At 38.0% G+C, this 25,071-nt stretch overlaps 1 protein-coding gene and 1 long non-coding RNA gene across 8 annotated transcripts in view; one reads left to right on the top strand and one right to left on the bottom strand.

The window, feature by feature from the left end:
* Positions 1-25,071, top strand: part of BIRC6 (baculoviral IAP repeat containing 6) — a 178,948-nt gene that overhangs the window by 132,685 nt on the left and 21,192 nt on the right. For all 7 annotated transcript variants that reach the window (XM_083829054.1, XM_083829056.1, XM_083829059.1 and 4 more), the window contains one exon: positions 22,944-23,154. In XM_083829054.1, coding sequence (XP_083685180.1) covers positions 22,944-23,154 — 211 coding nt within the window. The remainder of the gene's footprint in view (positions 1-22,943; positions 23,155-25,071) is intronic.
* On the bottom strand, positions 1,824-19,359 carry LOC310896614. Its single transcript, XR_014581667.1, has 2 exons — positions 4,079-19,359; positions 1,824-2,939 (listed from the first exon to the last, which is right to left on the bottom strand). It is a non-coding gene; the product is annotated as an uncharacterized lncRNA (long non-coding RNA).

Genomic DNA, 25,071 nt, shown 5'->3' on the forward strand with positions numbered 1-25,071 from the left:
AATGGGGCTCTGAAGTTGGTACATTGAGTTCATTCATCTAAGAGTACCACGTCTCCACGTCTTTATTCACAATCTGACGAAGGTGTGAAAGTACTACTGCAGTGTAAGCATTGAATCTTCATGAAATTCTGCTTTTCCCTGACAGTATCTAATAAGAGGTATTGCTGCTAATATTTTTTTTTTGATTCTTATGCATATATTTCATTAAAGGTATAAACACTGGATCTGTAAATCAGAGCTTCTTGAAGTAAAACTAGATTTAGGTCTGCATGAGCACAGAGATGTAAGATTTAAGAGATGATATCAGACTTCTGTTTCGAAACAAAATATAACTCATATGCAGGGGCAATCCTTGTGATCATGTTACCCTGTACCTCCCTTCAAAAAGATAAGGCCTTTATAATATGCAAAATCAGAAGCATAATGACAGTTTAGGTAGACAGTATATAATTACCCAAATTAAAAACTCTGCTAGTTTTCATTAATGTTAATGAACTCATTCATTGGTAAAGCAGTGATCCTGGACCTCTGCCACGGGTGGTTCTAACTTTGGGAATGCTTTTTATCTGTTGTGCTGTTGAGATGCTTACAAAAAAAGGTGCGGTATCTCACTCCAGTGTTGATATACTGATCAAGTCACAATTTGGAGAAGTGTTATGCACTGAAATGACATGAAATGCAAGTGTTTGTTTATTTCACAGAATTGGAAAGTTTTAAACAACTTCAGGATCAAAATAAACAGTAGTTTCTACCTGAACTTCTGTTGAGTTTTCAGGTTCTTCTAACTTCTAATTTTAAACCCCATCTCAAATAACCTTGTGTTATGAGATTAATGTGATATTATCCACAGATACGCTGTATAAGCAGTACATTAAAAAAATACTGTATTCTGTAGTTCTAAATAAACATGAATAACCCACATGGATCCTTTTCAATACGTCTTAGTTTTACAGAATACTTTGGTGCTTCATATACTGAAAATTAATATACAACACCAGAGATTTTCTGTAGACTACAGACAGTGAATAAGTTTTCTTGTCTGCACGTTCCCTTCCAGTGCAGCCTTAGCTCTGTTTGTCATTTCTTCTAGATGAGCCAGTATTGACTCAGAGTAGCAAAACCAGAATATACCATCTTCCACCTCATTCGTCTATAAATCAGTGTGTTATAGTATAGTTTTTGTAACTGACTGAAATACCACTGCCAAATTCTTTCTGTTAAAGATCCCTGACCTTAGTCTATGCATTTGCTTGTTAAGAAATGGTTTTCAAAGGCTCAGGTGGTTAAGTAGTTATGAGGTTCTATACAGTAATAAGCTGTTATCCATACAATAGATGTATTTATTTGCTGTCATTTTTATGGAGGGATGGATTTAGCTTTGCAGAGCTGACTTTCAGAAATGCAACTCCTCTGTTCTTCTTGTGGCACATGTAATACAAGAACAGTAGTTATTAGCCTCCCCCCCCGCCTTTGTGTGTGTGTTTGTGTGTTTTCTCTGTTGTATTTTTAATCCTAAGCTCTCAAAAGTAGCTTTTCTATTAGAAGAAATATGTGGGATATATTCATGTATACAAAAATTTCTATGATCTCAGACTGTCTGCAGCTTTGGGTTTAATTCAAAGCCATACTTGGCCTTAATTTGAAACATAGAAATAGTTCAATGAATTTCAGTAGACTAATGGTATGTACCATGAAGTATGCATGAGAGTTGCAATTCTGGGCCTAAACCATTAGCCGTACAAAAAGGAAAGGACCTGGTCCAGAGAGAATATGTTCTTCTGGGAAATGCTGTTAGGCTGTTTTCCATACAAAACCAGGAATCCTTTGTGATACATTTTATTTTACTTGAAAATAAGCAACAGGATAAAAACATGGAAGTTGTATTTGACTTACATTAAACACATTCTAAAATCAGCGATATGGAAAATGTAATTTACTTTTTTTTTTCCTTTGGAGAATATGTATTACAGTATCATTGTAATTTTTAATATTTCTTAAAAGAAGTACTAAAACTCTTCTTTACTTTTTTACACCACTTTAAAGGATTTTTAATTAGAAAAGCACGTCATCAATATAGCATGATTTCAAATACAGATTCAATAAAGGCAAGAAAACTCTAACCTTTTCCAGCTTTCCACAAGACTAACAAAAATGCTGCAGAATATAGCTAGTAGTTAAAATTTTACTTATTGTATTACAATTTTTTGGTATAACAGTGTTCCTGTTTCCACACTTATTACATATCAGTGTAGATTTTAAGCCTAAATTATAGTGATTTAAAAATAAAACACTTTTGTCTGTTTTCGGGTCTCAGCTATGAAGAGACATATTGCACAAAACTACAGAAAGCATCACGGGGCTTGCTTGTATGTATTCGTATATTTAATTAATCTCTTTCTGTGTTCTGATTGTTCTCACTGTTTTTCTGCTTATATTTCTTGTGCCTTGCGTGTTTGTTGGCAATAAAATAGTGCTGTCTCGGGTTCCACTATTAGGCTTTCATCTGTTATCAGTGAGAAATTGAATATTGTCTGTCTTCATTTACATAATTTAGCACCCTAGCTGGGCTCACAGATACATTTAGCAGTCATTGTTGCAGTGCCCTTAGCCAGGCACTTTGCTCTGGAATGTTATTGATAATATTGTCAGACTGTTTTGGTTTGGTTTTTTGCTTTAAATTTAGAAATCATCCTTACTGTCGCTGGTCTTTGCACTGTGCGCTATGCAATTGATGTTCACAAATGCCATCAAAGCGTAGTGTAGATGTACACAAAAACAATAACAAATAAATTGAGCACAGTTCCAATAATTCCAAGCAGTGCTAGAATAGATTCTTCTTTTTCCTCCTTCTCCTCTCGCCTTTTTACATCCTCCAGTGTTGTGATGGCAGAGGTTCCCATTTTTCCTGCAAATATCTTCACCAGTATTCTGGCAGCTAGCTAGAAGAAAGAAAGCAAATGGTAAATCTGGTCTGACGAACGTGCAAGCTTTGATGTTTTTAAATGCAATTCTGTACTTCTTTACAAAATATTTATTATTTCTGTGTTTGAGTTGTATTCATCTTTTGTTTTCTTTATGTATGGACATGTAGGTGTTAGAAGTAATCGTTCTGTAGATGCAGATCAGGTAGAAGTGAAAAATAGCTTGATGCTTCAAGTTAATTAATATGCTTGATTATAAAAGAAATTTAAAATTTGTCTTAGCCAGCTAATTTGTTTCTTTCTGAAACATCAAATAGATGAAAGCAGGTATGTGGGCATTGTCGAATGCTCTGAAATGCCTGGGGAGATGATGTGAATTTTCAGCTGTTAAATATTTCACTGTCACAGTACAAAACCAGTTGCAAATATTCATGTCTGCTGCTTCCGAACACGGAAAATATGCCTCTAACACAATATCTCAGTCTGTTTTGACCAGTGAGCCATAAGCAGGCAATTGCAGGTGAGGTCTTACCCTTTTACTTGTTTAATAGATCAGCTTTTGGGCATCCATGCAACAGTAAACACTAAACAGAAAACGTCTGTCTCTTCAAATATAAAGGTTATTACTATTATATATGCTTATTACTGCAGTATGCCAAAGGATGGTAGTACTTCCATAGTAGCAAAATACTGTGCAGTTTAAGGACTTCAGATAGATATTTACAGATGCGTGTATGATTTATTACCTTTTCTGTTGCAAAAGTGAGGTTGACAGGTCATCTCTATTACTTAGCTGTTCTTGTACTCTTAATTTACAGTCAAATATCCTCTAGAAATATATCCCATGTAAAATTATGTTGTTTGGCAGCTGAAATGTTAACATTATATATAATTTGCTCTGCTATTTTAGCCTTCCTGATCAGAAAATTCTAATCTTAAACTAAAATTTGATTGGGCTTTCTGCTAGTTCAGATAACTCACGTTTAGTGAAGCTTTGCAATCACATTTTATAGTGCTACAGCGTTTTTCTCTCCTGGCAAACATCTTTAATCATTGATGATAAACCTATTTCTGCTGTGAGTCGAATTAAAGCCACCAGCTCAGAGCATATCTCATACTTAGAAAGGTAACAATAAAAAAAAAAAGATGTTTCTTACCCTACATTGCATCAGGAATAAAATGTCATCAGACATGCTTCTTACTCGTAGATTCAGTGGCAAACCAGGCTTTTATCTTCATGAAGGGGCTGCTCTCCTCACTCAGACAGACCAGATAGGAGCATGAACAGTTCCTTGAGGAAGAAGTTTAACGGCGAGGATAATAACGTTACTGAATCTTCCAAATGACTGGCCTTCTGCCTCAGTAATCCACTAATGCCAAGTGTAGTCAAAAACAGAAAAACCCTTTCTGGTAATGGTCCTCACTGTTGACTAATTCTCATTAAAATGAGGATTTTTTTTTCCTGGATGATGCAAAGCAACGACATGCATCCTGTTTGGTTTTGCCTTAAAAAAAAAAAAAAAAAAAAAAAAAGAAAAAAAAGAAAAAGAAACAGCTCCTGCTTTATTCAATTGTATTTAGTTATTTATTAAGACTTCAAAAAAACCCACCAGCCTTTGATTTACTCTCAGTGGCAGCCGTCTGAAGAGGCTTCTCACGTTGCCATGCTGTAATTCCGAATGCAGCGCGCTACGTGCAGTCACACTATGTCATTTTAGTCCAGGCTGAGAAGGGCTGAGAAGAAGGAGCCTGTTCCAGTGGCGGCCGTGTAAACGCTGTCACACACCTGCATTCAGAGGCTCTGCAAATAATTCCAAGGTATTCTTCGGAGCATTGCATAACTTAGCCCGACAAATCTGAAGAGAGGAATGACAGCGGCTTTAGTTGCACACTGTGGCGAGCTGTGACATTGATTAAACATGCACTTGGCACTCGCTGAATAAAGAAGGAGCTACGAGGCACCCTTGCAGACGGCGAGTTGCATAACAATGTGCGCTGGCTCTGCTGGTTCATTGTCAGGCCGGGCACATTTTCATCCTGCAACAGCAGCGAAAGTGTGCGGCGTGACGAGGAGTGGAGTTAACTGTACTTCGGGGTTTTCTGATGAAGTGCTGCATGACAAATAGTGACATTAAGGCATTCAAGCTGAAACAGTGTTTCTGCCTTTTGTCTTTTTATGCTTTGTTTGACAGGCAATTGTTTCTAAGGGAAATGCTGCTTCTAAGGCTTTCCCTTTTTGTATTCACCACCGAAGAATGCAGGTTGGTGCGTAATTAATGAAAGCACAGACTTGCAGACAAATGCTCCTGTTCTGATTTCGCAGGAAGCAGTAACTCAGATTCTTCCTAGGTAAATCAGAGAGGTTTTTTCGCCTGTGCCACTGCAGAGGGAGGGGGAAGCTCTCTTCTTCCCAGTCTCTACAGAGGATAAACCACATTTCTAATTACCTCTGCAGGTAGCTGTGCTTCGAATGATTTTATTCAGTCACTTTGTTCTATGAAGGCTAATAATACAATGTGTTTTTCTTGAAACAGTGCATGGTTTCTTGATATGAAGGAAAATACGTTTTAACTATATTGAAAAGCCTACTTCAAAAAAGCCTTTGCAAAATCAACCACTTCAAAGTTCCAAAGCTCAAAAAAGCTTATGCGTATGAAAAATCATAATTACATTGAATTCAACCAGTAGGAATGTAACTGGAAACCTCAATCACTTTCCAGAACAGCATATTTTAGAAATTAAAAAGCATTGTTTGAAATTCAGTTTTCAGTAATCTTTGTGAGCTTTTATAGAAAGCAAAAGAGGGGAAAATCATTGCTTTTAAATGCTTCCAATTTCAAATTAATTTATTCACATATTAAATATTTTCATCATTTTTCTGAAGTGTTCAAGTACACTCGTTTTCTTGGTTTCTTAGTGCTAGGCAAAAGTTCACATTTTACATGTGTGTTATCTTAATGTTAAATACCGTGATTGAAGTACCGTGCATGGTGTGGTACTGGTACTTGATTTGCCCCTTATCCTGAGTTTAGTATTGCCTCAGTGAAACTGTTTGACTCTAGATGAAAGGTTTAAAGTATTAGTTTCAATCTCTCCAGCAGAGCTTCCTTAAAATATATTCTAGTATGTATATATCGGCTTTCCTTTTAAGCTTTATTCTGAAAGCCTGCTGCAGCTTCGGCTGTTCCTGGAATTGTTTCCTGTCAAAGTATCTTGAACGTATTTCTGTATTCTTTTAGATCCATTTAGAGATTGAAAAATGAGGAAAATTTCACCTGTGTATTCTGACCATTCACGTTGCTGAAAGCACCTAACTAATCTAATATTTAAGCCATTACATCGTATTAACCCTCACATGTTAAAAACCAAACCCATTGTGAAAGGAGAGAAACTGTGCAATGTGCATCTTTTATTTAAAGATTAATGATCTACTTGGAGGGTAGGAATCTGTCACCTTGTCAATTTAATATGACTTGGTTTAAAGGATTCAAGGTCAGCAGAAGAATTTTGTGCAATATTGTCAAGCGTAAGTGGTGACAACGAAGTAAATTCAGCAGCTGCACTGCCAATAACCAGCTAATTAAGACGTATCTGCAGAGAGCAGCAAAAGACTCACAAAGTATTTCTTGGCCTGTTTTTTGCCATGGTTGAGCTCTCATACCAGTCTTCCGTTTAAAGAGTTGTGATGCAGCTGACACTTCAGGGGCTGCACAAACCCAGGGAAACAAATCTCTCTAGGCTCCCTCTGCAAGCAGTTGAGGGGGAGTGACAGCTCCTGCACAATGATTCAGATCCAGCATTTGCCTGGACCTTGGTTTGATGGCCCGTCCGTCCTTCCTTTGTATTGAGGTGCATGTCTGTGCAGAAATGCCATGGTTTTGAGAACAGACCCAGCCAAAAATAGTTCAACAGCACAGCACAGTAAGAGGGATGGGGCAGTAGCTGCCTCAGTTGTCAGTGCTGTCAAAGAGTTGCTGTTTCAAGGGGAAAAAAGAAGTAGAAAAAAGTGTCAGTGCTAACGTTTCTTAATTACAGGAACCTCGAGGAGTTCATCTGTATGGGGTGAAAGCTGGTATTTAAAAATAATTTCCTTATAGCTACAATGCATCTCCAATGGGAAGAGAAAATTTCACATGGGATTTTTCACGTGGACTCAAGTGAGTAATACAGGCTTGATTTGAAAAGGCCTTGATTTATGCATCGTATTTGATTGTATCTGGAAGATTGGGGAGATATTTTATGTAAAGTAGCATTAGAGTCAGTACATCTTATGTGAGTCAGTAATAAAAGCACCTGTTTTGGGCTGAACATTAAATTACATACTAATTGGGTTTGGTATCCAGAAATATACTAAATTGAATTGTTATTTCCATTTAGGCAAAGCTTTAAAGCACTTGGTAAGACTTTGGCATCTAATTTATGTAGCATCCCAGAGCAGAGCAAATTCTGTTGATTGGAGGTCATTCTGTTCATTACTGCTGATGTTTGAGCATTTGTATTGCATGGAAATAGACCTCAGGCAATACAAATATATGTCATATTCTAAAGATATTCATACTACAAGAGGGGGTTGCCAGGCCGTCTTGTAAAGACTCAGTGGTATAGATTCAATGATTTACGGTCTTGGACTTCAGATGATCATTATCCTGCTATACACTACTGCTGTGGGTAATGTGTTACACTCATAACATCACACTTACAAAAGAAACAAGAACTCTTAACCAAGGTATAATTTTTCTTTTTTTCCTCACTCATTTTTATGGATTAATACAATTTTGATTTTCATGTACTCTAAGATAATCCTGTATGCTATATCTTCATTAAAAATGCATATTTTGAGTCACATATTGCTTGCCCTTACAGAGAGCAAATGCTCTGTAAAAGATTGCTAATTATAGCAGAACGTAAAGAAAAATTGGAAGGAGAAAATGGAAAGAAAAAAATTAAAAAATGTCTAGACTTAAAAATCTATTCAGGTTAGGAAGCTGTAACAAAATCCAAAAGATCATTCATACATCATTTATCCATGAAGATTGTTTTCTCTTGTAGTTGTTCTGTGTTTTCCCGAAGATGCAGAAAAATGCTTGAAATGCAGTAGCAAATGCATCCTGTAGGTAGTGCATTGTGGTTTTCTTCTGTGATGACCTCCATGAACTCCATAAGCCCTTATGAGATCTGACACTTTTTTGGTTTGAATTGCAGAACAACAGAGCAAAGTTGTGTCTGTTGGGACATGCAATAATTAAGATGAACTGGTTAGCCTAACATGAGCTAGAAGGGGATATCCATGCCACTTCATCCTCCTTCCTTAGGTTTTTTGGGGTTTTGTTTTTTTAATTCTCATGGGAACTACCCACAGCTACTGTTGTGTGTTTTTTTATTTATTTTGTGGGAGTTCCTAGCTTTTTTTTTTATGATGTAGGTGACGAGCAATGCCTTTGAGTCAGCAGTGATGGATGGTGCGGTTAGTTTGAGATGGTTTTCCAAGTCTTTATTTACCCTGTTGAGAAAAAAAGAACTCAGATCCTGCGTCTGTAGCAGTGCAAGTTGCTTTTAGATTCGTTATTGCTCTCATTCACAGCTCTTTCGTGTGTTTCCTCTTACCACTGATTGGATGATGTTTACTCTTCACCTATGCATCTACATCGTGTAATAATTTTTCTTCTGACTGAGGAACTTCAGTGACTTTTCTTTTCTGAGCTTGTAACTTAGTTACTGATTGAGAATATCCTTGGAAAAATACAGAATTCTCTCAGAGCTAACTACATAAATTATTCTAGTTTGTTCCCACATATCAGTCTTCACTCACCTGAAACTTGCTTGTTGTAATCTCTCACACTTGCTTTAAAATAGTTCTACATTAAGAAATCAATTAAAGCTTTATAAATGCCACCCAAAGTAGTTCGACCCTGGGAGTAATACCAGTTCTTCTGCCACAGCCTTTTTTGACACCAACTTCTCTTAGCAGCAGCCAAGATCAACTGCTGCTTTGCTGTCCGTGGATATGGTCAGAATGCATACCAGTATTTTATCAAGTGGTAAGTTTGCTAGCTCAGCCAGCCTGCTTTTGGAGGGTGTCGAGTGATACGTCCTATATTGGGTTGGGGGGAACTATTTTAATCGCTCTCTTGATGAATGGAAACAACTCAGGAGTCAGTGACTGATGAATGCTGCTGAGGGGTAGAGGTGAGGGTTTCAGCCCCAGGTGTGGTCTGAATGTGGTGGAAAGGAATGATGGAGCAAAGACGAGGTTTTTTGTTGTTGTTTCTCATCTCACATAGGACGTCAGGCATCTTCATTTTTATCTTTGCTTATATCAAAAAGAATCTCTTATATGGGGTTGTACCTTTAAAAAGTGATTAGTTAATTTTAAGATGCTTCAATGATGATTCAGTGCTGTTCTTTGCAGCTCCAGAGTTTTTTTGTCAAAAGTACTGGGGACTGTTTCTTCAAATTGGTTTGAGTGTAGGCTGCATGCTTCAGGAGGATAATTAAGGCTTTCAAGTACCACATTTTTGAGCTGTCATGTTTATAAATTTTGTTGTGTTAGAGGAATCTGTTAAGTGAATATTGGGCCCTTCTCATGGGCAAGCCAGGAGAGCAGTGAGAACTGATCCTAGTCCAGCTCTTGGAGAACAGTACCAAAACAAATACCTCTTTCTCCAAAGGCATTAAAGCATCTCCCCTGGTGAGTAAGAACAAATCTTGTCCGTATGAGTTTCCAGATGACTGCTCTTTTTAAAAAACAAACAAAAAAGAAATCTGGGAGATACCACCAATCACAGCACCTCTTGCTACATCTCTTTCCTCTGGTTTTTCATCCTTAGTTGTAAATGGTTTTGGAACAAGACCGTGATATTCTCCTCATGAAATCTCTTATTTTCTGTTGCAAAAGAATATGAACATATGCTTACTGTCTTTTAAAAGCACTTAAGGTATCAGGTTATTTTGTAGTAGATAGTGCTTTTGGAGTAGAACTTCATGAACAGATATTTTTGAAAATATCAAAACTGATTATTCACTTGAATGCTTAATAATACCCAATATTTATGAAAGAAACAATTGTAAAGTTGTGCTTCTCACTCAACTGTGTTGCAGAACGTTATTGTAATTTATAGGGAGTCATTAAGAAGTATGTATCAAAACATGGTATGGAGAATTAAAGATGTTACTGTTATGAGGAATAGTGCATCCCGGCTTTCATTTCTAATTAGGTACTGGATTGTGTGGCAAATAAGGCGCTTAGTTGTTTAAAGACTATATCTTACTAGCTCCAAAGAGCTAATGAATTTTTTTTTCCAAGAAATTATTATTTAGCAAAGCTCACTGAGCGATTGTAACTTTTACTTCAATCTTTATCTGTTCCTGTACTGCACGTTGTTGTAGATTGCTTTTGAACATCAGACCATTAACTGCAGAGCTTTGCACTGATTTACACAGCTGCTGATGACTTCTGCAGCTGTATATGTGGAACATACTTCAAACTAACTTGCAACCTCTGGCCCCGCTCACTAGATCACAGTGAACTAAAGTGCATGTTAGATTTTTCCATAAGGAAGGGAGTATTGTGGGCAAGATGGTTGAAAACTTAACAGCTGAGAGATAGAAGGGGTTAAGGCAGGATTTCAGTGGGGCTTCTCACATCGCACCTTGTTCTTTCTGCTTTTTGCCTATCCATTTGCTGCCTAATTTCTGTGGAGTATTTTTCAGAAAAACGGTTCTCTGGAATTGAGTGTTGTTTTGTTTCAGTTTGTTTTTTTTTTTTTGTCTGTTTGTTTTTGTGTGCCTTAAATCACAGAGTTTTTTCCAAATGACTTAAGTTCCTGAAGGTTCTTTACAGGACAATCCTGATTGCATAAGTAAACAAGGTTGCTCTCTCATCTGGAGACCAATATGAAGTTCTGGACCTCTGTGGTTACAGGATAGTATGATTGTCTTGAAGCACGAGCAACAGACTACTTATGGATTTGTATCTGTCTGCCAAGAACCTGTAATTTTTTTTTATATCCCCTTTGGATCTGCTTAAACATTACTCTTCTGGTACTAATGTGAGGTATATTTTTCTGGCAGACCTTGATGCCTTGCACTCTGCTGTGCAATATGTTTTATGTAAAAGGAAACTAAATTGTGGTGTTTGCCTTCCAAAGATGAGTTATCTTTTTTAATAAGCTTCCTTGATAGAAGGATGTGTAGAAGCTAACAAATCATACTTGAGATGCAGCTGGTGTTCATTTCATTACTGAAGTTAGTTTCTGTACTTTTGTTTTGGGTTATTCACTTGAGAAATAAAAGGTAGGAGCTGTTGTGTTCAAAAGTATTTGGTTTTGGCTGTAAGTGTTCCATGAAATTCTCTCTTCACTGGCTTGTGATATCTGTTTAATTTACAAAAACTGATACAGGTCACTGATGAGACTGTTCAAGGGATATGGCAGTAGAGTTTCTGCCTTGTTTAAAGTGGAGAGAGTCTATCCTTAAGCTTTCCTGGTCCATTTTATCTCACTGCTAAGGCCCATGAGTGTTTCATCCAGCAGTTCCTTTTTTCACTTCATTAATTGGAAGCCAAAACTGCTCTATAGGAGGTCGGTATATCCCTGCCTATAGGAGAAGACTGGGAGCCTCTAACTACTAAATGTTTTCCCTCAGCACTGTAATTGGTAAAGACATTTGACAGGACATTTAAAATTTGAGGTACCACATTGCATCTTTCAAGGTTTCCATAGTAACTATTATTGGGGCTCCCATTTTTTCTTATTTTACTTCAGTCAGACTGTACATCTCCAATGGTTTCATTTAGACTTGGTAAATGTGGCTGGGAGTATGAGTGCTGGCTGTCTGGAATAGATTGCACTGCTGTCTGCCACGTGCTGCCAACACATTCACTGATTTTTACTGGAGGCATTAAGAATTTAAGATGCCTTTCATCACCTACAGCCTCAGTGCTTTTTTGAAAAGAGACCATTGCATCAGAGGACTACGACATCACACTAGGTGTCCTGTAGGTCCATATAATATTGCAGAAATGTTGGAGCCACTTCCTTCCTTCAGTTTTATTCTCCTGTCCTGCTCCTTATTGCTAAAGGCACCATAAGTGCTTACTGGGCCATGAGTCTCTTATTGGTATCCACAAGAGACTCCCCAAAGGACAGTAAACAATGCATTTTCAAAGTTTTTTTGTCTTTTTTCTATATTAGTGGCTTAATCAATCATGTAGGTAGCATAATTGAACAAGATTTCTTTCTGTTCATGTAGTGAGCACCTTGCCATGGTTAGTTTTAGATATTTTACTTCATCTTTCCTGAGAAAGAGTTCGCTGTACTCAAAGGGCAGAGTTTTAACAGTTCAGAGGCACGTGGCTCAGCGTGCATTTGAAGAGGAACGTAGTGCAACACGGGGCGCTGGCTTTCATTTCAGCAGCTGAAAGTCTCATTTGTTTGGTGAAGTGATAGGTCTTGATTATTCCAGGCAGTAAGTCTCACTGTCACATCTGTCCTTTGTGTGTAGTCTCGTTTTCTCTCCTCTTTTTAAAAATAAAATGTTATAAGCATATCTGGCATTTCCTATATTCATATGCAGGCACTGTCATAGTACCTCCTTTCTTAATCTGAGTGTATTTGTAGTATTGAGTGGAGGTCACAGGAGACATCTCTGTAGTTGAAGCAGCTAGTCTAGAAAACGAGTTCATCTATGATAGCTTACTTCAACACACACACTCTGGGTTTTTAATAGTGCTCATATCTTCTTGTCCTCTCTGAGGACAACCTCAAGCTAGTATTCTTTATTAACAAAAGCATATGTTGGGTTTTTTTTTGAGTTAGGGGATGATCCACAAAGGCTCTTGCCATCTTGGCCAAGCAAAATGTTTGGATATTTAAGGCAGAATAAGGCAGTCTCCTTGCTGTCACCTGAGGGCATGATCTGGTAGGTATGCCCAATCGTACAGAAAGTTTGCCGCGAAGCACGGTAACTGCACCTCACCCCATTCCCATGGGAATGTTGGTATCCTCTGCTGATGGTCTAGTAGTTTGAAGAGAAGACGTGAGTCTTGGCCTTTTTCCATCTGCTGAAGTAATGTCTTTAAAAAAGAAAAAAAAAAAAGTAATCCTTCACTATCTAATTTTGAATTTCCATGTTGATTTCTGCAGCATGTGCTATGAAATGGCAGATTTCCATCTAATTTTCAATTCCCATCTTACCCTAAAATACTAGTGACTGTTTTATGGGCTGGAAGGGGTAACAGTCAGACTGAGGACCATTTCAAGGTGGCTGCTTGCCCACTCGGCTTGCCAAAAATAGTGAAATCACTATTCCTTCTCCCAGTGCAGGGATGATGAAAGCCAGATTAACTTCCTCAAAAATCATGCTTTATGTTGTCAGAGCAGTAATACCTTTCCTTTCATCTCTGTGGAGTGCCTGCACTTGAGAATTAGCTTCAGCACTTGAGAATTAACTTCAGTTATCTTGCTTAACTTAATGGTTTGTGATTTAGGAATTCAAAAGGGGGGGAAGCATGTATTTTGTGCTCTAGTAACAGACTTGCAATGTGCCATCTGAGCTTGCAGCAAATGAATGGGCCAACAAATACAGTTACTGTGTTAAGTGCAAGAATTTGATTGCATCAGAACTCAAACAGGCTTAACATGGGGTGACTTTTATTGATTTTTATTTATTTACTTAGTTATTTGTCAAGAAAGTTTCAGTCCACAGGCTATTTGTTTAAGTCAGGTAATTTCTCTGAGGAAAAATGTTTTTCTTACCTCCTTGGTTAAGTAGAAAATTAATTTTATCCTTTTAGCTTACCTCTAGTATTAGATTTATTTCATTATGTCTACTTCAAATATAAATTATTGGTCTTTTTTATCTTATTAAATGCCATAGCAAAGAGGTGTATTAATAATGGAGGGTTTTTTCATCCTCTACCAGGCAAAAAACCTTCATTCTTAAGCACTCACTGATTGCCCTTATATATATTTCCTTCTATCTTTTTCTTTTATCATCACTGATAATATATCCTTGTGTATATTTGTTGGATAATCTAAAGCTATCCTGCAGCTTTACGTTGATGCTTCCTTATACTTGTTTTCTAGATTTGGATGCAAACATCATTTGGTTAGAGCTTTATCCTTTACTTGCTTTTCTTCGTATTTTGTTGGTTTTAAAGAACTGATACTGGGTAAATCCAGTGATCTTTGGGAGGGGAGATTTTTGGAAGCTAGAGTGTTGGATCCAGTGGCAGGAGGAGTTTCCTCTGCAGTACTTTGGTTAAATCCCTTCTACACTGATGCTTACTGCACCATTTAAAAACAAAGCAAGCAAACAGCAAATGAAAGCCAAAACAAAATTGAATGTGGAATGTTTCAATTTTAGTTTTCATTAATTATTCTTACTTGGTAATATGTTTCCCACTACCCATGTTAGATGGCTCTGTAGCCTCCAAGAAACATCCCTTCACTGACTGACTGCCTTTTTAAGACTATTTGAAGTATTAATGGCTGAGAGGAGTATCTCTAATGGGTTCCATTATCTGGGATTTGAGTGTGGCATGGAAGTTGTAATATCTGCAATTCTGTGGATAACGCATGGTTTTAGTAGTCGCTTATGCTTTAAAAGCTGAGATTCTCTTTTATATCTTTCATATCAGTTGGGTTTCTTTTTCCCGCTCCTTTCAAAACAAAGGAAATTGTCTGTTTATTCAGCTGTACGCACTGGCTTCATGAAATAATAGCTCGTGCTTCTGGCAAAGGTGTTTTTTTTTGTTTTTTTTTCTGGGTTCATGGATGTATTTATGACAAGTTTTTAAGTGAGTAACATTGTTCAACTTCACTAGTAAACAAAACTTTCCTGAAAATACTTATATTTAAAGCATATTTGACTTTGGTGAAAAGTTAAGTGAAACAGAAATAGTTCAGAGCAATGGTCTGGTCCCTTGAGCAGCGTTCCTGCACTAACTCGAGATGACTGACCGGCTTGAGCAATGCATTTTGCCTCTGTAATTGAAATACACTGTTTCCTTTTTCTGCTGCAGTTAACATGTTGGGTTTTCCGCATTTCCTAGAAGAAGCTTACAAGAGCAGCAGTGCCAAGACAGCCCACGTTTGTTAGCCTGTTATTTTTATCACCATTAGGGGACAATGAGAGTTGCCTACGGGAGAATTACAGGAGTGGGGCTAACATACCAGTGCCGCCCTGCTATTCCTGCTGCGTGGCCAGGGCTTGTGTCACCTCATTTAGTCCTCGGTGCCCTGTTCTTACATGACTTTACCCAATTACTTTTGAACCTGTAACAATATTTGATGCCACAGCATTTAGTGCTAAGCTCTTCCAAAGTTCAACAGCGATGCGTTGTGTAATGCATACTGCTGCTCTTTCACAATTTGCAGTCTTCTAATGGCATGCCTAGTCCTTTTAATGCACCCATCAGCCCTATTCATGTTCTTTTTTTTTTTTTTACTAATAATTTAGAAAAACTTTATCATACACTTCATTAGTCACTGAGGCTGCCAAGTCTTCATTTGTTTCATTTTACATAGTGCAGAAGCTCGATTGTTCAGTCACCTCTCATCCCTTTGCCAGTTCTGTCTTTTTGAGACAAGGGAAAAAAAACACAGTGTGGAAGTCATACTATTGATTGAGTGCAGTCCCAATAAGTAATTTCTAATTTCTCTTTCCATTTTCTGACATTTGATTTTATTTTTTTTTTTTTGGACTGATAATGAGCTTGGTGCTGACACTATAGGAGCAAGGACTTAGGGCTGGATCAGAATAAGAATAATAATCATAATCAACCTGGAGCCTGACATTGCACATGCTGGGAGGCACACACCCACCTACCCCCTTCTTGCATTGTTTTACTCTGCTCTGGCACAGGGTTTCAAACTCAGTAGCTGCGAGCAGGCTTCCAAAATGAGGTTTAACCCCTCCTCCTATTGCAAAAAGACTAGTCTTTTCTGATGCCTTTTTTAATATGTATAATCAAAAATGGTACTGTGAAAATGTTTGTGTCATTCCCATAATGAAAAGTGAAGTAAAAGTCAGGCTAATTAAATGATTACAAGATGACAATATTTAGAAAACTTTGGTTTTATTTTTGCCCTAAGGCTAATGATTTCTTAAAGATCTCTGATTTTGAAGCATTCTGTAGGCAATCCTTTTTTTCTATGAAAATGGAGCAGAACATAGGGTGCTAATTAGGCTTATTATAAAAGATGCTTGCTCTGGGTTGATTGTGAAACAGAAAATCAAGAGGCAGTAGAGCATGACGCATTTGGAACTGACACTATCGCCTGCAGCATGGACTGCATTCATAGATCATATGTTTGAGAAGATGCGGTGAAAGGGGCTGAGGGACGCCTGCACTTGTAAAATATTTAGAAAGAGGAGGAAGAAGAGGGGCCCTGTTGGAAACACCGTGTCTCACACGTACACTTGGCAGTACCTGTGGCCACAAGGCTGTGTCTGAAGGTTTTAATTAAAAATACAAAATTAGTGTTTCTTTTGTGTGGCATTTTTGAGCAGTGGTGTTTCTTGCTACTGAAAGTCTTTAATAGGAGAATGAGATCCCGAAATCTTCCATTTAATCACAGCTGTGGTTTTTAGGTTTGAATAACATACTGTAGCATCAAAAATACATCCTCATTAATTACTAAGCATATTTTAGGAATGGTATAAAATTGACAGAACTTTGAGAGCTGTTGGTAAATGATTTGGAGGTTAAAAATCAGTGGCAGGTCTGTGTTGTACTGCAGTCATGATCTTAACATTGGACTTAGAGTTAGTAATAAGTGGAGTGGTAATGAGAATGTCTTATCTACTTTTAGCTTTTTAAATTCATGAGACCAGTGTCTTTTAAACTTTACTACTATAAAAATAAAAGATTCTTGGAATACAAAGGTATTTTCTTGTTTTTGTTTTTGCAGGGGAGGTTCAGTTACACTGTAGAAAGTTTTCAGCTTTTTGTATGATGTAAATAGATGAGTTGCTCTACATAACTGTTAGTGGTTTTCTTTCACATTACTTAAAATAGATGCAGGATTTGATAAATACTGAAGGAAAAAAAAAAAAACACTTCATCTTTCTAGGAAGATATAAAGTCTAACTGAAAAAGGAGAAAAGTAGATCCAAACCAAACCAGGAAATAAAACTTAGAGGAGTTTCTTGGGTCACTGGAACTCTGCCCCATGCAAGAAGCAAACCTCTTGGCATGGGAGATGAGCGTTATTGCAGAATCAGAATTCAAATTTATCTTGGATTATCGAAATCAATTTGTTAAAGTTTTAAACTGTTTTTCCCCTCTTCTGATCTATTAAATGTAAGCCATACTTGTAACCATTTGCAGGAATTTTTAAGTTTAACTTTACATTTCTTGTTTCTAGATTGTGCACTCTCTATAGAATGCCTTTTTCTTTTCAGTGGTTTCCTTTTAAATGTGCATTCGTGACCATGCCTCTCATGTCTGCCTGGCAGAGCTCTTCAAGAAAACAAAAGAAATGGCTGTAAATTGGAAGGAGTTTTCCAGGGGTGCCTTCTGTGGCTGCTACCAGCACACCCTCGTTTCCTTCAACAAAGGCAGAAAGGCAGTCGTGTGCTTTGTTCAAAAGTAAAAGAAACTGCACATACAAAAAGTAGTTTGAGAAAGTGATACTTTTGTGGGTCTTGATTGAAATTCAAGACAAGTCCTGAAATGAAGCAAGTCGAGTAAATGAGAAATGAAGTACAGAGGATGGATTAAGAACAGCTATGTGCAGATTCCTTCATAGTACAAAAGCCAGGATCATACCTATCTGTCAGTGTGCGATTTACAACTGGTTTGGGGTTGTTGTGTTGTTTTTTTTTTTCAAGTGGCTGTCGTTTTTCTCAAGTGTTTGTTTTGCCTCATGCAAACGTGATGTTTGCAAGCACTTCAGGATAGGAATTCCTAGTTGAGTCGTGGTAAGAATCACAGCGGGAATGCCTTCACATTAGAGGCAAGTAAAGTAGAACTTTTCATCATTTTCCTAGAAATTATTCTTCTCCATTGGTTTCTTCAGTCTGCTGTAAAGTGTGAAGATTTTTTGATGTAGTGGATATGCTATATTAATGGTTTCCTTTATTTTAAGATAAATGTTTATTCTGTGTGTTATGTTTTAAATGTCCATTGCAATGGAAATAAGTATTATAATCTTATTCATACCCAGTTAAGTTGTACTGAGGATGTTAAATGAATTGCAGAAAAATTTATTGCTGCTCAGTATTATCTATTTAATGGGCCATTAGGCCTGGCTATTCTTTGTTTGAATATTGTATAATATTAAAAGAAAGCAAATGCATTAGACTCACTTGGGGCATTATCTTGTTACAGATACTTATGCCATTTAAGGCAATACTTTGATCCTATGAAACCACCCGCTCTCGTGCTTTTTTATATACCAAAGCTATAATTGCATATGAATAGGCTTTTTAAGAAACGGATCTGCTTTGGTGATGAATAAATAGATGTGTGGAAAGCAATCAAAATGTTTTCTGAGATCACAGCTAATGTTTGAACCTGGATCAGTTATTCTCCAGGGACAACTAGACTGTGGTGGAACCTCTCAAAAATGTGGTAGGTGCCGTAGTATCTCATGACCTTTGTGCATTTGTGAAAGTCTGCAGCTTTCAAAAGGACCTTGTCCCTCTGAAGCATGAGGTGCTTTCCAAATATCTGCCATCCCTACCTGCCTTAGTAAGTAGCACTGACCTGACTGAGATTTCCGCTTTTCCTAAACGCGACAAACAAAAGCAAGTTTAGACCTGAGATGCTTTTTCGGTGTGAATTGAGAGTATAGATCACAACATCATAGAACAGCTGAGGTTGGCAGGGCCCTCTGGAGGCACCTGGTCCAAGCCCTGCTCAAGCAGGGACACGCAGAGCAGGCTGCCCAGGACCATGTCCAGGCTGCTTTTGAAGATCTCCCACGTGCAGATCTCTGAGGAGGAGATCTCCAATCTCCTCAGGTGCATACTGCCTATTGTCCAGAAAAGCTATAGTGAACTTATTGCTAATTATCAAGGACAATAAAACACTGGTTTTTGGACATGTCTGTCATTTCTGCAATTAATAGGACAACCTCGGTAATAAAGATGCTGCTGTCACTTCCCTTTACATCTGCTATTTGTGGCACCACCGTGAGTCCAACCTCCAAGAGCGCTGCTGTCATCACCTCATGATCCACCTTGTGGTGGTGTTGCAGTGCTGCTCTCTAGAGAAATCTCTCTTCCTCTGTTTTGGTGTAAACATGCGGCTTGGTTCTAGGGCTTGCACGTTCCTCAGCAGCTCACAGCCGTGCGGAGCCAGAGACCACAGACAGCTCCGAGGTGGGCAGAAGCGAAAGGGTGCGCGGTTTGGTGTGTGTGCGCCCAGCATCCCGGCAGGTCTGGCTGTACTCGGTGCGGGAGCTGAGGGCGCCGTACAGGCTGCTGTTCAGAACAGGTATTTGTCATTATTCAGTAACAGTTTTGACTTCGGGATAGCAGAGTCCTGGATAACGTATCCATCTGTCATTTATTGCAAAGCCAGGAATTCAGATCTCCTGTTTCCGTTATCTTAGGAGTGCTGTGTATTGGCAGTTCGGTCTGCTTATGGATATGCCTATATAAATCAAACGATGTTAGTACCTTCTTATACAACTTAAGTACCCGTATAAAAATAATTCTGACATATTTAAGGTTGCTAATACTATTCAAATTATAGCATTTCTGTAAGGAAAATTACTTGTTTTTATTTAGTGATGAAAGTCCAACACAAGAGGGTACTTTATTTAATATGAACGAAATGTTATCCTCCACTTGCATTGCCCAATTCAGTAAGGCAGAGAAAAAATTGAGTATATTCCTGAGGTATAGCATTCTTCAAAGAAAACAGCGTTTTTAGCATTTAGCATTTAACCTTTAGCATTTGTTCTTCTTTGATGTTTATGTTTGCTTAAAATTCAAATGGCTGTGGTCACAGTTGGTGAGATAGCTGTATGTAAGGATCATAGTCTAAAGGTTCTGTTGCTTCTGTTTGATGGAAATAGGTTTACATTTTATAGTTTTCTCCATGTTACTAGTATTTTAATGTGGTTCTTTTAAAGGACTTCATTACGGGATCTCAATAACTTTTGTTATAAAGCTGTATCTTTTATATTTCTGAAATGCACTCCCCAAATACATACCTAATGCTATCTAAAGGGAATACATGTGTGATAAAAGCCCAACTAACTAAATTTGCTGCAAGCCCTAAAAGCAGTAAAGGTGATGCTGGAGTCTGAGTGCTGCAGGACTTTGGTTTGAATGCTGCGGGACTTGCTGAGCCCCAGCGTCGGGCCGGTGCTGTCCTGTGGCAAGGCAGGAGGAGGTGAGCGCGTAAGAGAACAGCAGCGCTGGGCCAGGCAGACACTTGGCAAAGCAGCAGCATGGAATCCCAGGGGCTTAAGCATAAGGATTTAAAGACCGATTGCTACCCAGTCTGGATTATCTAATTACAAGGAAGCGTAGAGATTTTAAAAAATGCTTGAGTCTTCTATTTCAGAAAACAGAGACGTATCTGCAGAAAACATATACTGTAGTCAGTCTGGCATTCGCTTTCAATTGAAAGTAAAGTAGGCACAAGGAGTAGATGAACTGCTAAATAAAGATAGTAAACAGAAGTTTGCCAGTTTTCAGCTCTCTACAGTGAGTTTTACGCTTAGCCAGATATCCAGTCTTAAGAGAGAGATGTTTTTTGCCCTCTTTTTGGCTTTAAACTGGGGGCTAGGGGAAATTCTAGAAAAGAATTTCTAGAATTTCTGTTTGTTTTGGACAAGCATACTTTCATGGGTCATAATCTTTAATAAGGACAATAAAAGCCTTGGAAAAAAGTAATGCAAGACATGATATGAAGGAGCTGAGTTAGAAGAGTCTAAATTGCAGTATGTAAAAAAAAAAAAAAGACAATTTATTAAGGTTAAGAAAAAAAAAAGGTTTCAATTGAGAAAGGTTTCAGCTTTTGGGGAACAACTACCAAGTGGATGCATTTCATTTGTTCCACAAGGGAACAATTGCAAAGCAAAGTGTGTTAGCTGAATCTGCTAAAAGCGTAAATTCTCTCCTGCCTTTCTGGAAAACATTTCCATTTTAAAGTCACGCCAGTTCGGTTTCCCTCACAACTACTTTTGAATGTAACTAGCCTTTCAGCAAAGGAGGAGAGGGCAAGCACTGACGGATTTGAGATGATCTATTCTGACCTCATGAAACCTTCTTGGTTAAATTAAAGGAAGAAAGAAAAGCTTTCCAGGCATCAGGTGCACCAGCTCGTCTCAGACCTGTTCACCTCGGGCCTGTTCCTGCTTCTTTTATGGACGTTTTACGCATTGTGGGGAATTTTTCTGTGGGCAGTTGAGGTTCACTAGAGAGTAGGCACTGAGCATAAGGAATGAATGTGTGTGCAGCCATACATGTCTTACGGCTAATAAAATGTAAGAATTGACAGATAAGAAACTGATTTTCTTAAATGCCTATGTTTAAGTTCCATGAAGGTTGATTTAAATATATGGCATATTTCAGCACAGGATATTTTTAGAGCCGTGATACCAGACCTGATAAATTAATGCTTTGTTTTGGTAAATTTCTTTGTACTCAACACAAAAAAAATATCTCCCCAGTTGAGAGTTCGTGCTGTTTTAATAGTTTCAAAATACCAATAGCAAACTGTAGATCAAAGAAGAGAGAGAAAACCTTAAAACTTGGATCAACTTGCTTGTTGAATTGCGGTTGGCTATTTACCCTGTCCCGTCGTGCTGTATTTAGAGCTAAGGGATTGGTAATGGGACATGAAAGTTTGTGATATGCTTTAGCTTGGAGGGTGAGATGTGCTAAATGAAACATTAAAGAGTTCTTCTGTGCTTCATTCTGTCCTAATGTGAGTTGTCAGTTATTTTTTTTTATTTTTTTTTTCTGGAAAAAGCTGAAATGTATTTTATCAAACTCAGTCATTTGTAAATACTTTGAACTAGAGCAATGGCTTTTTTTTTCTGCAGTTAGGTTAAAAATAGTGTGTCCTAGGGACAGAGGAAGCAGCTGTGTTAAAGTATCTGCGTATTGCTACATTTTTCAGGATTTCTATTAATGATATAAAGTCAGTTGAAATGACATCCATTACATATTTGTCCGAGCAAGTGGAAAAGAAAAATAAACAATGTGGTGGTAGAGAATCCGTTAGAATCGTGTGTGTCTCTGCGTGCCTGTCCTAGAGGTGATATCTGTACTGTGCCCCCAGTTACTTCTGTGATGCATATACCTCATGCTGAGCAGCGCCAAGACAGTGAACTCTGCCTACCTTATATATCTTCCTACTCATCTTTACTGGCTTGTGCTTCATATGTACTCAGATAAAATAGGCATGTTTTTCAAAACCTTTGCACGCTCTGAAAATACATGACAGTTTTTAAGATACCTTCTCCATTGAAAGGAGAAAAGCTAGACCTCTTAGAAGATAACTTCATTTATTTCATGACCGTAAGTATTCCTGCAGTAATGCAGACAAATTTTCCCAAAGGAGAGAAGGTAATTATAAATAAAATTGATGATATTTAAGTCTGTCTTTATTAATGCTTACGCTATTAGAATACCAAATGATACACTGCTACGCCATATGGCTTTTCACTTTGTCTTTGATTAAAAGGTTAGAATTTTTCCCCCCATAGATGTTTGTTCGGCATTTCAGCATACACCTTGAGCCGGGATTGTATATTAAGCTCCTAGAAATGAATACAGAATGTGGTAATCATGTTGTGTACCGTGTTAGCACTTCTTCTTTTGTCCTTTTGTGTCTTTTGCTAACCTTTGTTTTCCAGGTATCTTACCCAGTTCATTCTGGACAAGTCCATTAAAACGTAATTTTCAAATGGTTGTTATAAAGTACCATGTTTTATAATTAAATGTCAATAATATTTTAATAATTATTAAAATCTAGCTTTTCTGTTTAAAAAAAATCTAGTGGGAAGGACCATCTTCAATTTGAGTAATTTATGTAAACTGTTTTTCTCTTAGTCTTGGATATGGCCCGACATGTGCCCCTCTACCGCGCGCTGCTAGAATTACTCCGTGCTATTGCGTCTTGCACGTCGATGGTGCCGTTACTGCTTCCTCTGTCTGGAGAAAACAGTGAAGAGGAGGAGGAACAGCTGGAGTCACAAGCTTCTGTTGGGACCTTGTTGGCTAAAATGAAGACCTGTGTAGATACCTATACCAACCGATTGAGGTAATCATTTTCATCATCCCTAACCTTCCCTTGGCTGTATTTTATAATTAATGTGTTAAGAATATAGAAGTGAAAGAAGATTCAGTTCTGTATTTTTTATACATATAGTCCTGCAGTCCAGAGTGAGAACATACCGTATACTTGATCTAGATTTGTGTTTAATATGCATATTTTCTGTTTTATTATGCTACTTACTCATAAGTATAATAATTTTTTGCTGATCGGAAAGAGGAGTGCTGCTCAAGAATCTGGGAGCTTCAAATCTTTCTAAAACTTCTCTCCCTCTTCAAAGAGGTATATCTCTTGTTAGCAGGACTCTATTTCCTGCTGTCAGTCTGAAAGCAGGAGCATTCCTTGGAAGCACTTACACGTGCCCATTCTATAAAGAATGGAACTGGGGAGGGTGAAACCAAATGGTAGTTTTTACCAGGCTTCTTTTATATGCTACTATGCTGCTTTCTCCATCGATAAAGCTTCCTCAATGGATTCTCCATCAGAGGCTGACTGGTTAGTAGAGGAGCCTTTTGGATTTTCTCATGAAGTAAAAGATTCAGTTGTTATTTGTAGTGAGAAACCTAACTGCATAGAGACAGTTGAAAATTTTTGACTGGTGATATTGACTGGTGCTAAATGTGAAAAGCCTGTTTGTACACATGGCGACTCTGCAACAGTTAATTTGTTAACGCGCGCGTCAGAGGTGAGCTGGGACACTTGAAGATGATTTGATGTTACAAACAGATGCCTTGGAGCCATCTGTGTTAAGCTTTTCAGGTCTTCCACTGTCTTCTGAGGAACTTCACATTTGACATTTCTTGTCAGGCACTCTCGCAGTCTGGTACTGCAATTAGAGAACAAATGGAGAAGTGTCTCAATCCCCCTTCTCTGCAGTGATGCCATCCAGCTGCATAAGGGATGCAGCATAATGTCGTCTATACAGGCTTGTTCTACACGCTCTCTGGACTTCAGCAGGCTTATCAAGCCTGTTTCTCAAGGAAACCCAGACAGACAGACAAGACATGAGGACAGTGTCTTACAGGAACCATCGACTACTTTTTAGGTACCTCCTCTTATAAAATGAAGGCAATAATAAGCCAAGATTCTCTTTCAGGGAATGTGTGAACTCAGGCTCATTGGTAGCTGCTTTTATTCCTTGATGATTTTGGTGTAGTCCATAAAAAAGGCAGTTTTGCTTTGTTAGACCTGTTATCTGTCTCAGGCTTGTTGGTCCATAGATCTTGGACAAGAGTAAGATTTAGACGAGCCATCTTTTTCCTGTTCTGTTCAGTAACAACCAGTACCCCCAAATTGTTTTTCCCTTTCTATGTTCAGTCACCGAAAATTCAGAGCAGTCACCGACCGGCTCTCACGGAAGCAAGGAGCCCCTGCGTGCCTTCCAGCTCCTTGTGCCTCTGGGAGGTGCTGGAGTTGGCACAGATTTCACAACTGACTTTTCATCTCTAAATGTCTCTAACCCTCCTGGTTTCCAGACTTGAGGATTTGTGTTAGTTTTTGTTTTAATTGATCAGTCAAGTTTTTCTGCTTGGGCTGAGGGTATTAGAAAAGCAAATTCTGATGCAATTCAGATTTCCATTTTTTTCTTTTGATCATTTTCTGTCTCCAGCAGTTAACAGGTTACTTGCTTTCAATATCAAGTTGGCTTGTAAAGAAACAATATTCATCCTTAACTGAACTCCATGGACTTAATTACTTGTGAATTTCTGGAGTCCTTTTTAACTTTGATTCCTAGTCTTGCATATCAAGCATGTAATACCCATGGTGGGATTTCTTTGTTGACTTAATTCAAGAGAAACGGAATTAGGAAGAACAAGTAATATTTCTTTATATTAGTTACCAATCCAAGAAACATCAGCTTGTGCTTTGCTGGCAAAACTATGTAGATCACAGTATATATAATCT

This window comes from Anser anser (assembly GCF_964211835.1).
Source record: "Anser anser genome assembly, chromosome: 3".
NCBI lineage: Eukaryota > Metazoa > Chordata > Aves > Anseriformes > Anatidae > Anser > Anser anser.